The sequence below is a fragment of the Ranitomeya variabilis genome, chromosome 2 (assembly GCF_051348905.1).
Source record: "Ranitomeya variabilis isolate aRanVar5 chromosome 2, aRanVar5.hap1, whole genome shotgun sequence".
Taxonomy (NCBI): Eukaryota; Metazoa; Chordata; class Amphibia; order Anura; family Dendrobatidae; genus Ranitomeya; species Ranitomeya variabilis.
In genome coordinates, this window is record NC_135233.1 from 823,830,690 (window position 1) to 823,844,023 (window position 13,334).

General features: G+C 42.8%; 1 protein-coding gene across 2 annotated transcripts in view; it reads right to left on the reverse strand.

The window, feature by feature from the left end:
* Nucleotides 1-13,334, reverse strand: part of LRRC1 (leucine rich repeat containing 1) — a 225,013-nt gene that overhangs the window by 24,110 nt on the left and 187,569 nt on the right. For both annotated transcript variants that reach the window (XM_077290021.1, XM_077290023.1), the window contains exon 10: nucleotides 9,567-9,650. In XM_077290021.1, coding sequence (XP_077146136.1) covers nucleotides 9,567-9,650 — 84 coding nt within the window. The remainder of the gene's footprint in view (nucleotides 1-9,566; nucleotides 9,651-13,334) is intronic.

Consider the following 13,334-nt stretch of genomic DNA (forward strand, 5'->3'; position numbering starts at 1 on the left):
GAATCGTATGAGGGTACGGTAGCTGAAGATTCCTCACTTCCTGCCGAAGGGTTAGGACCTTGTCCTGGGGAAGGATTGATAGGGCCTGAGAGGTGTCGAAAATCATACCTAGAAATGATATCTTCCGAGATGGTTGTAGGGATGACTTCCTTAAATTTACTAGCCAACCCAGGCGAGCCAGGGTGTCTAGAACAATGCTGACATTTTCATTGCAAGCTTGAAAGATAGGCCCCTTGATCAGAAGATCGTCCAGATATGGCATGACTACTATGCCTCGGGAGTGCAGAATGGACACTACAGTAGACATGACTTTTGTGAACACCCTTGGGGCGGAGGCCAGCCCGAAGGGTAACGCCGTGAACTGGAAGTGTAGGTCATTCAGTGCGAACCTTAGAAATCTTTGATGAGGAGGAAAAATGGGGATATGTAGGTAAGCATCCTGAATATCTATTGAGGCCAAGAACTCTCCCTTTTCCATTGAAGCAATCACTGACCGCAGAGACTCCATCCGAAAATGATGAACGCGAACAAACTTGTTTAGGCGTTTTAAATCCAGGATAGGTCTTACTGTTCCATCCTTTTTGGGGACCACAAAAAGGTTGGAATAGAACCCTTGAAACCTTTCCTCCCTTGGGACAGGAGAAATGACTCCGCTGAGATGAAGGGATTCTACAGAACTGTACAGGTTTCGTCGAAGGGACTCGGACCTGGAAAGACGTGATGGGAAGAACCGTAGAGGCGGCTGAAGGACCAGCTCTATCTTGTAACCTGAAGATACGAGCTCTTTTACTCACCGGTCGTGGATTACCTGAATCCAGACCTGTCGAAACAAAAGTAGACGTCCGCCTACTCTGTTGGAGGCACTCTGAGGAGGCCTCCAGTCATTTGGCTCAAAAACCTTTGAGTCCTAGATCCTCTGGATCTAGTCGACTGGGAACGCATTCTTCCCCCCTGGTTGGCCGTATAAGAGACCCGAGCATCTCGGTCCTGATTGGGTCGACCTTGCGCCGTAGTGCCCGATGCTGGGGCCCATCTAGTATTGCGAAAGGATCTGAAACGGGCTTGAAATTGACGACGAAAAGGCTGCCTAATCCTCTGCTGAGGAAGAAACTTACACTTCCCTCCTGTGGAGTCAGAAATAAGCTGATCCAGCTTCTCTCCGAATAGGCGATCCCCCTGATACGGAAGGGTTGTAAGAGATTTTTTTAGAGGTAGAGTCTGCCCGCCATGTCCTTAACCAGAGAGCCCTTCTAATAGCAATGGCGTTAGCAGCAGCCGAAGAGGCACAGTCTGCAGCATCCAAGGAAGCATTGATCAGCTAGCTACCCGCAAGTGCTATCTGAGAAGACATTTCTGCCAACTCTGCAGACAACTCACGTTCCTGAAGAGCCTTTGTTAAAGACTCTGACAAGGACATCATAGCTTTCGCAACCCAAGTTGACGCAAATGAAGGAAAAAGTGCAGAACTTGAAGCCTCAAAAACTGAAGGAGCCAAGCTATCTATAAGACGATCTGTAGGATCCTTAATCGACGAGCCACTAGGGAGAGATAGCAATGTGTTAGAGGCTAAACGGGACACCGGAGGGTCCACGGAAGGATTTTCTGCCCATTTACTACAAAGTTCAGCAGCAAAGGGGTACCTAACCTTCAAGGCTTTTTGCCCTGAAAAACGCTTGTCCGGTTGTTCCCGGTTACGCCGAATCAGGTCCTCAAACTCAGGGTGAGAGGAAAAAACTATGGGCTCGTTTAAATGCTACCTTATGATCTGAGGATGAGGCGATTTCATCCTCTATCCCCAGGGACTGATTGACAGCCTCAATCAGACTATCTATCAACTCCTGAAAACCAGGAGACTCAAAATTAAGGCACTCCTCTGAGTCATAGTCTGTCTCAACTTCCAAGCTCTCTGCTGGGGAAGGAGAAAGCGACACGGAACTCCAGGGTGCAGAAGCACCTGAGAGCCTGGGCGACTGTGCGAATCCGCTTTCCACGTGTCTGTCTGGTGCGGGCACGGCCCCTGCAGGCCGAAGGCTCTCGAGACCCCGAGGCTCTATCCGAGACAGGAGGACTGCTGGCCCTGACTGCCGGGGTCTGAAGGGATTTGATTGCTTCAGTAAGAGACGCCATGGATTGTGATAAAGATGCAACCCATTCGGGCGGATCAGCCCCAGCCACTGCTTGAGGGGCAGGGGCCGGAGGGATAGCTGGGGAGCTGGCAGGGGGGGGGGCTCCTGGGCGCGTTCCAAGTCACAGGCCTCGCAGAGACGGTTGCTCTGGGCACACGGAAAAGGGGCACGACAGGTTACACAACCGGTAAATAGGACCATGTGAGCCTTAACCCTTCTGGACATAGTGCAAGCTATACCCAGGGCCTGAGACCGGGAAAAGAATAATGCTACTACCCGCTGGAGGGAGAAGCGCTTACCCCAGTCCTGTGTCCCTACCAAAAACGGTGAGCCGACTTTAACTTGTGAAGGCCTCAGGGGGAGGGACCGCCCTGATGCGGTACGGCCTGTAGAAGGCCTGAAGCCGGGGACTCGATTTTTTCCCTGGGAGAGGGAAAGGAACCCGAAACCGGAAGTAGATGCGCCGGAGGGGGCGGGGCCTCTCAGCGCGGTTTTGCTGGGCGAAATGCCGGGTCTAAGCGACCCGGAAGTACTCTGATGAAGCCTCAGGAGGACCCTGATGCCAGCGCACGGAATCACTGGAGCGCCGCTGGTGACACCGCATAGTAACGGCGCTGACAGCGCCGCTCCTCCAAGTAAAAAATGCCACCTGGATTACAGCTCCATCTCCTGCTCTTGCCTGCCTGCTCTGTGTTCAGCAAGGGTAAGTGCTGCATGTGAGTCCATCTGCACACACCCTGCTATGGCGTCCTGCTCAGCCACACTGTCCTAGTACTACATACGCTCGCAGCCCCAGAAAAATAGGCATCTGCAGATGCCTTGCGCCAAAACCGGAGCCCCCCCTCCTATGAAGTATTATCCGGTGGATTGGAGAAAATATGGCAGGACCTGGGAGCGGGGAGAGGTAAATGACGGTGCAGGAACCCTAGCTCCGTTATCTACTAAGGATAAGGAGAGGGACTGTCCACCACCCCATCTAGCACCATAGCAAAAGCAAAGGTGTAGAGAAAACAGGGGGGACACACGGACATTCTATGGGCACCTGTACAGCCTAGGGTCTAAATACCGTAGGGTGGTCAAGGCCAAGTCCGGTGAGGGATCCCATGTCGCGGGAAAGGATACGTGGAGAAATTCACACGTGCTTGCCTGTTGTTGGTTTTGGGGAGATCGGACCCTCAAAAAGGTCCATTGCCCCTTCAATTCCATTAGTGAAGAGATGAATAGGAAATGGGTCCAAAAGATCCGGGACCCAGATGATGTGCCTCCTTCAGACACTAAGCAAGAACTGGAGTCTCCAGCAGCCAGTGTCAGGGTGTATACGAGGGAGGAGGAGCTAACGTTTTTTCACGTTTACTTAGTGTCAGCCTCCTGGCGGCAGAAGCATACACCCACAGTCCTGTGTCCCCCAATGAGGCGAAGGAGAAATTGTACATTCACACTGAAGGCATCAAAACTATGAATTAACACATGTGGAATTATATACTTAAAAAAGTGTGAAACAACTGAAAATGTTTTATATTCTAGGTTCTTCAAAGTAGCCACCTTTTGCTTTGATGACTGCTTTGCACACTTGGCATTCTCTTGGCGAGCTTCAAGAGGTAGTCACCGGGAAAGGTTTTCACTTCACAGTTGTGCCCTGTCAGGTTTAATAAGTGGGATTTCTTGTCTTATAAATGGGGTTGGGACCATCAGTTGTGTTGTGCAGAAGTCTGGTGGATACACTACTGAATAGACTGTTAGAATTTGTATTATGGAAAGAAAAAAGCAGCTAAGTAAAGAAAAGCGAGTGCCTATCATTACTTTAAGAAATTAAGGTAAGTCAGTGCGAAAAATTGGGAAAACTTTGAAAGTGTCCCCAAGTGCAGTTGCAAAAACCATCAAGCGCTACAAAGAAACTGGCTCACATGAGGACCGCCCCAGGAAAGGAAGACAAAGAGTCACCTCTGCTTCTGAGGATAAGTTTATCCGAGTCACCAGCCTCAGAAATCGCAGGTTAGCAGCAGCTCAGATTAGAGACTAGGTCAATGCTACACAGAGTTCTAGCAGCAGAAACATCTCTGCAACAACTGTTAAGAGGAGACTTTGTGCAGCAGGCCTTCATGGTAAAATAGCTGCTAGGAAACCACTGCTAAGGACAGGCAACAAGCAGAAGAGACTTGTTTGGGCTAAAGAACACAAGGAATGGGCATTAGACCAGTGGAAATCTGTGCTTTGGTCTGGAGTCCAAATTTGAGATCTTTGGTTCCAACCACAGTGTCTTTGTGCGATGCAGAAAAGGTGAACGGATGAACTCTATATGGCCTGGTTCTCACCGTAAAGCATGGAGGAGGAGGTGTGATGGTGTGGGAGTGCTTTGCTGTTGACACTGTTGGGGATTTATTCAAAATTGAAGGCATACTGAACCAGCATGGCTACCACAACATCTTGCAGCGGCATGCTATTCCATCAAGTTTGCGTTTAGTTGGACCAGCATTTATTTTTCAACAGGACAATGACCCCAAACACACCTCCAGGCTGTGTAAGGGCTATTTGACCAAGAAGGAGTGATGGGGTGCTACGCCTGATAACCTGGCCTCCAAAGTCACCAGACCTGAACCCAATCGAGATGGTTTGGGGTCAGCTGGACCGCAGTGTGAAGGCAAAAGGGCCAACAAGTGCTAAGCATCTCTGGGAACTCCTTCAAGATTGTTGGAAGACCATTTCCGGTGACTACTTCTTGAAGCTTATCAAGAGAATGCCAAGAGTGTGCAAAGCAGTCATCAAAGCAAAAGGTGGCTACTTTGAAGAACCTAGAATATAAGACATATTTTCAGTTTCACACTTTTTTGTTAAGTATATAACTCCACATGTGTTAATTCATAGTTTTCATGCCTTCAGTGTGAATGTATAATTTTCATAGTCATGAAAATACAGAAAAATCTTTAAATGAGAAGGTGTGTCCAAACTTTTGGTCTGTAATGTAATATATAATTATATATATATATATATATATATATATATATATATATATATATATATATATATATATATATATATATATATATATATATATATACACACACATATACATACATACACACACATATACATACACATATATACACATACACACACATATATACACATATATACACACACACACATGCACACACACAGACGCAGAGCAATGTGTGACTACCAACACTTCAGTTTTAATCTCATGGCTGTCAGTGTAGGGGGAGGGAAGAAAACTGAGCAGTTTAACATGCGAAAACTGGTGAAAAAAATCCTTTTACAGGAATAACTATTATCATGGATATCATTTTTCACAAAGTGCAAAACAAAATACGGTACATGCAGAAAGTTTCCATACTCAAGATTTTATTTGGATTTTTATCATAGAATCAACAGTAAAATCTGCATAAAATCCTAAATGTGTGAACTAAAGCCCCAACAGCTCCAAAGCATCTATCATCAACCACAAGCCTTATTGTGCAGCTTCTATTGCAATCAAATCAGACTTGTTGCAGGTATTTCACACAGAGCGGGATAGAAACACGGTGATGATAAACTGGTTACAATATATTCTTCATGGTCAAGGGAATGATGAAAATGGTAAAGCTGCATTATAGGAATACATGAATGCTGATCAAAAGGTGATGCATAGAAAAAACTACTACGGACACTGAAAATTGTTCAGCATAATACAGATTGGTGCACAGCCTTATCTTGGACTAATCATCATGCAATATATTATAACAGCTATTAGTAATTAGTTATATAAGGCTAAGTTCACATGATGCATTTTTGCTGAGGTTTTTTGCAGCATTTAATGCAAGTTTTAAGCTGTGTTTTACACTACCCGCAAAAAGCTATGAGATTTCAGAAATCTCATGTACCGGTACATTGTTTTTTTTAACCTGACAGACTTGGAAAATTGTGGCATTTTTGCAAACTGCAGCATGTCAATTCTTTCAGAGTTTTTTCACCTGTAAAAAGCAATGAATAAGTGCAAAAATTAAGGAAAAACATAGTAAAAAATGTAGATATTTGCTGCGTTTTTGGTGTAAAAACCTCAAGGAAGCTGCATCCTGATATTTTTGGCAAAAAACTTTATCAGAATGCACAAAAGACAAATACGCAGCAAAATGACACAGCAAAACCAGCTTTTTGTAAGCAGTTTCTTTACTACCAAGACAGCAGGTTTACCTGCAGAAAAAAATGCACCAAAAACGCCAATGTGTGAACATAGCCTAAGGATTTATTCTCCTTTCACATCCAAAGTCCAATACAGAACTGCACTGTTTCCAGTGACCAGAGTGCATTATGGGAAGTCAACTAAGTACCAGTTAACTGCATATGCAACTAAAACATTCTTTATATAGGCAGTAATAATAGAGATTCCTTAGACAATAAGAAGCTATATCAAAACCAATGTCTTTTCACAGATACAGACTTAAGGATTTTACATCATGTGACAGGACGTCAGTTGGAGGCACAGACAGCAGCCCATTATAAGATGAGACCGGATGGTACTGTCCTGCGCTAGCAATAAGCAGCAGGTGTTATATGGTATTATGTCTCATTTCTACAAGTGTAAGGAACAGATCATGCCATGTGAAGCCAACAAGGAAAAGGACATTGACGAAATAACGGCTTCATGATGCCGATCTTAATTCACATCATCTCAGCGGATGCACGGTGCTTCGCAAATTTATCAATGACACACAGGCCTGGAATCCGGAAAATGATATATGCCGACTGCAAGGAGAGGTCACATCAAAGGCTAGAATAACAGCGGAGTACAGGGTGAGCGGCCGCTGGGTGCATGCCCCTATGATTGACAGCTCAGTCTGCAGGAACGCACGCCAGAGACTATGATCTGTCAGGGAAAGGGCCGGGCATGCTTATAGCTGCCACTCACAGTAGGCTGCAGGTGTACCAGCACGTCTGCATGACTGAAAATCACTGGCTCCCGGGAGATATCAAGACCACTTTCTCCAGGTAGCCGCACTTTGATGAGAACCTGTCAGCGGATATATGCTGCCCAATCGGTCCAGCATCTTTCAGAAACCTATATTTAAGGGTAAGTTTAGTTCCCAAGTGCCCTTAAGGGGCCTATATTTTAAAGTTTCAACACAAACCACCTACTTTTATATATCCCTTACAGTAATCAATTCATTTGTTAACCATCCAGATGCACCACATGAACGAACACAAAATTTAAAAAATTCCATGTTTTCTGTTAAAATGCAGATTTTACACACAAATGTTTCATTTTTGCAAGGGGTAATAGAATTTGTGACCCAATTTCTGCCAAGGTCAGCAGTACCCTATACATGGTCGTACTCTCCTGATTGGGCACAGAAGGGAAGGAGTGCCATCTGGATTTGGATTGCAAATTTTACTGGGTTGGTTTTTGTTAGCCATGTTTCATTTGCAGAACCCCTGAGGCATTCGTACAGAAGAAACCCACAGAACTTACTTTTTGGACATTATACCCTTCAAAGAATTCCTATAATGGTATAGTGAAGATAACCCATAGGTGTCTTGCAGATTTTTTTTTACCAATTATGTTAATTATTGCCTATCCTAAGAATAGGTCATCAATGCTAAAGCAGAGGATACGCTCTGTAATACCAATAATCCTGGTGGTCCAAGTTCTCATCTGTGAGTATACCTTGTGTCCTAGTGTTCTTAAAGGGTTTAATACTAGTATTCCTGGTGGTTTAAAGCACTGAATGGGTTAACCTAAACCACTCACTCAGTCTATAGCACTGAATAGTTTGACTTGGTGATCTAGGGCAGTAAAATAAGGCATGTGTGCACAATTATTAGGCAAGTCAGTATTTTAACTATAATTTTCATGCAGATCTTCCAACTCCAAGCTGTATAAACTAGAACACTTACTGGATGAAGCAGGTCAGGTGATGTGTCCTTAGGCCTCACCGTCCCTCATTATGTAAGGACACAACACCCTTTATCAAGTTGTGCAGATTATTAGGCAGCTTGTTTTCCTCAGGCAAAATAGGGCAAAAAGATTTAAAAGGAAGGTGCCGCAATTTATATATTAATAATTCGGTACCGTAATCAATTATTTTTCACCCCGGGACAATTTTCTGTTTTTCCTCCTCTTCTTCCAAGAGCCATAACTTTCATTTTCCTACTCCTTGAGAAAGTCACCAGGCAAAACAGATGTCGGAGTTCTGGGGTTTCGTATCCTGTGTTATTCCTTGCTTATATGGTTTGTCTGATATTTGCGGAAGTTCTTTTATACTTCTAAAAGTATCAATCCACTTGTAATTTTTCGATCTATCTATATGTATTGTGCCTGCTGCTACATCTATATACAGATCTAGGATTTCTTTTAAGGAAAATTCCATAGATTATCTTATTATACCCAGCCTACACATTTCACTGTGAAATTCCCTTTGTATATGGTCCTCTCCCTTCTATACATATATTTGTGATTTTTATCTAGATGTATTAATAAATTATATTTATCAAATAATATTTCTTAGTTTGTTTATTCACGTTCATTAGTAAAATGTTGTAACTATTTTTACGTCAATATACCAGGATGAGGGCTTGGATTTGTGGGACGACATGTTTTGATCGGCTGCTCTGCCATTTTATTGCAATGTTGCAGCCGCCAAGAAACACAATGCTAGCGTATTGAATTTTTTCCGCTACGCCATTTATTGATCATATTAATTTTTTTATATTTTTACAGCTAGGACTTTTCTGAATGTTGTGATATAAAATGATTTCCAGCATCTGGCAGACTGTGGTCGGTGCTGTCAAAAAGTTGGAAGACTTCTAACTTGGTCGGTATTCTTACTTTAACAGATGAAAATAAATAACTTAAATGGGAAACTTCATGTTTTCATTTAGTTGCATAATAATTCTGCACAAAGACATTCTCTAAGAAAGACAAAACCTCAATTTTACTTTCTTAAATACCGTATTCAGGTTTATTAATCTTTAGGACTGACTGACAGATCTGCAGTTGTTCTACAATAAAATAATGAAAAATACACATTGCCTGATAATTTCTGCACAAAAGTGTACTCATTCTAAGGCTTCAGTGGTGCTCATGTAATAGAAAAATTAATCTGACTGTTCCATGTCCCATTTCTTGCTGCACTGATCGATAAGACAGAGGAGTGTGTTACTGATGGCTGCACGTTTCTTGCGATTCACGAGCGCTTGGCTCAATAAGTAAAGGGAGAGCTCGTGCAGTCTACATGGGAGCACTCTTGCCCTGAGCTGGCTGACCATGCTGCCGAGTAGCATACAAGAAATAGTTGGGGCAGGAGGATTTTTTTTTTGTCTCCTCAATAGTAGTTCTAATTTGTAATGACATTAATTTTAGCTGTAAATCTCAAGAAATCTTTAGAAGTAGAACTTGCCATAGAGACAACTTCTATTTGGCAGAATTCATACATTTTGCTCACTCACCTCCTTTGGCAGGGACATTAATTTATTCCTATCAACATTCAAGTTGTTCAGCTTCTTTAGTTTCCCAATGCTTCTTGGCAAAACCTGAGGATATAAACAAAACGATCTGCATAAATTGAGTTTTGGCTTGCAAAATGGTGTTAAACTGTGACAGTGCTGGAGAACGCAAGATATCAGATTAGGGTTAAAGTATGCTTTTCTTCCATCACGTACCAGTGAAGAAAAACGTGCTTCAGTTTTATCAGCGATGAGGTACGTGTTACTGTCATTTTGTATGTATGTACATAGGAAATCACTTGAAACACATCATTCGTGTATGTGTACCAGAATCCGCCTGAAGTAGTGCCGCAAAAGTGCCCCATAAAATGGTGAATTTGGAAACCCTGAAGAAGTGACCAGCCCATTCATTGGACAGCTTCCGCTGGGAAACCGCTCCCCGTCTACTTGGCAGTAAGGAGTGAAAGGCGCCACCGACAAATCTGCCACAAGTACGAGACCAAAGCCGCATCAGGAAAATGACCGGCAGTTTCCAGCAGCGGTGATGCCTGGGAAAACGCGTCGGCTACACCAGAGTCTAAATGGTGCCATGAGCACATACAATCTGAATATCATGTTAAGGTGTGAAATGAGTAACACACACATAGTAGCCCTGGTCCATCAACAATGGCCCGTCTTGATGAGAGGACGAGATGGGAGTCCGAGGCTTCTGATTCAGCCAGAAATCTCACCTAAGTCATGAAGGGGAGTGAGATTTTTGGCATAAGCAATGTCAGTGCTCGTCATGAATTAGACAACCTGAAGTACCATGCTAAGCCCATTTAGGCAGAGCTGGAGGAAAACGTTATTAAAACATCAAAAGTCACAACATTTGGGTTAAACTAATTTGTGCCAACATTTTGTTACAAAGCTTTTATGCCTCTTTTTGCAAAAGCTTTAATGAATCGGGGCCATCATCTTGGATAATGGCTTTTTAACCAAACAGGCAACAGATGAGATTAGACATGTATGGCATTATCCTCGCTTTACAGAAGTAAACGGAGTACAAATGTAGCACTGAAGAGATACCAATCAGTCTGGACTAGGCATATTAAAGACACAGCTTTGACTGGATTAAGCCTTTAAGTTGCTTAAAATCGAACTAGCCCAGTCAAAGTTGTCACTATAACAGTACCAGTCACACAAAAATGGCACCCTGATGGTTAGGGGCACTACAGGATAGCATCTCAGGCACTTGTGGCACCCAGGCCACAGCTTGTGTACTCCAGCTATAAAGTTTTACAGAAAAAAAAAATTATACTGTACTTAATTTATAGGGGGAAAAAGAAAAGAACAGAGTGGATTGTTTCCATACTTCTCTGACTAGAGCAATTTGTATGTTTCCCCCCCAGGAATTTGCTTTCTTCCTTAGTTTAGACATATGCATCGTTCCCTCATGACAAGATTTTGCCTTTGAAAAATATCTATTTATTGCTCTCATGTACAGACAGCAGAAAATAATGTATTATGATTGCTCGTGAAGCGATTGCTACACAATGACATCCATCTAAATATTCCCTGCTGGAAGCCTTTTATGTAGTGGAAACCCTTTTCTGGTATAAGGCAGAGAAAACGGCCAACATCACTATCACTATAACGAGAGGGGTAGAATGAAAGAGACCCACCAAAACCATGAAGGGAAGAACTGGCTTCAGAGTCCTGCATCACATATTTTGTATGTGTTAGGAAAAAATGAGAAAGATGAAAGAAAATTTTAAGCATATTTTATTGAGGCTTTTTTGGCCATTGAACTCATTCTTTGATGGTATTCAAGTCCTTAGGAGAAGCCTAGAGAATAAATTTCATGCATACATTTTTGTGTAACATTGGGAGCAGCAGGTTTTTAGCATAAAATGGGGGAAAAAAGCATGGACAATCTGCAAACTGCATATAAAATGGTGACATTTCACCAAAAAACAGAGTGCAGTGTTTGCTAATTAAGCAAATATGGGGAAGCTATCCAATATAAAACATTGTGCTGATCGAGAGAAATGTAAATTGGTCTCCGGGCTTATGCTGCCTTGTTTGAGAATAAAGCAGTGACAAGGACTAGGCTTCCACCCCTGGGTCAGTAACTGAACTCCCAGCAGGAGCAGAGCCCTTGTCCTCATGAGCAGCCCTGCCCTCTTGCTGCCAATTGATGGCTCACACCATATACATATAGGAAGGCGGCTGTCAGAGGGGCGAGTGGACGGGGGGGTAGGGGGTGAGCTGGCAGCTCATGATCATCATGTACTCCACTCACAAAAGTAGAAGGCCACAAGCGTTTAGGTGCACAAGAGTTAATAAACCTCGATTTCTGAAAAAGTAACAAAACAAATGCCCTGACTATTTAATCACTACATTGTGCCATCATTGCATGAGACTGCATAAACCTGGTGACAGGTTCCATAGAAGTCATCCATAATGATGACAAATGACATGACATAACCAGCGAAGGTGACATTTTGTCCAAAGTGGCACCACTCACTAAAATTAATCCACTGGGTCATGTGAGCAAAATGTTTCATTCAAAGCATGATGATCGGCAGAAAAGCCCAAAGATGTAAGGCACTTGGATTCTAAAACCTCCAACACAAATGCCAAACAGCAGCTTTTTTTTTTAGGATGACTCATAAGTCTTCCTCTTAAACCCTAAGGCCGGCGTCACACTTGGCGTAAGACAATACGCCACGTATTATACGTCCGTACTACGGCCGTAATACGGAGAAATGTTCCCAAAATATTGATCCGTAGTCAGGGTGTTTCAGCGTATTTTGCGCATGGCATCCTCCGTATGGCATCCGTACTGCGAGATTTTCGCGCAGGCTTGCAAAACCGACATCTAATGGATTTATGTGCTCAAATGTTCATTAAAACATATATACAGTATATATATACACAGTATATATATATATATATATATATATATATATATATATATATATATATATATATATATATATATATATATATATATATATATATATATATATATATATATATATGTCATTGAGACACACATATATATATTCTGTATTTAGATTTCATTCAGCGCGATATCTGTGAACAGCCGGTAATTCAATTGCCGGCTTTTCATTTCTCCTGCACAAACCCGACATGATATGAGACATGGTTTTCATACAGTAAACCATCTCATATCCCCTTTTTTTTGCATATTCCACACTACTAATGTTAGTAGTGTGTATGTGCAAAATTTCAGCGCTGTAGCTGCTGAAATAAAGGGTTAAATGGCGGAAAAAATTGGCGTGGGCTCCCGCGCAATTTTCTCCGCCAGAGTGGTAAAGCCAGTGACTGAGGGCAGATATTAATAGCCAGGAGAGGGTCCATGGTTATTGGCCCCCCCGTGGCTAAAAACATCTGCCCCCAGCCACCCCAGAAAAGGCACATCTGGAAGATGCGCCTATTCTGGCACTTGGCCACTCTCTTCCCACTCCCTGTAGCGGTGGGATATGGGGTAATGAAGGGTTAATGTCACCTTGCTATTGTAAGGTGACATTAAGCCAGATTAATAATGGAGAGGCATCAATTATGACACCTATCCATTATTAATCCAATTGTTTGAAAGGGTTAAAAAACACACACACACACACATTATTAAAAAGGATTTTAATGAAATAAACACAGCGGTTGTTGTAATAATTTATTGTTCTCTCAATCCATTTCCAGGCCCTCGCTTGGCAAAATAATTAACGCACAAGATACATACCTTCTGATGTCAGATCACGTCCC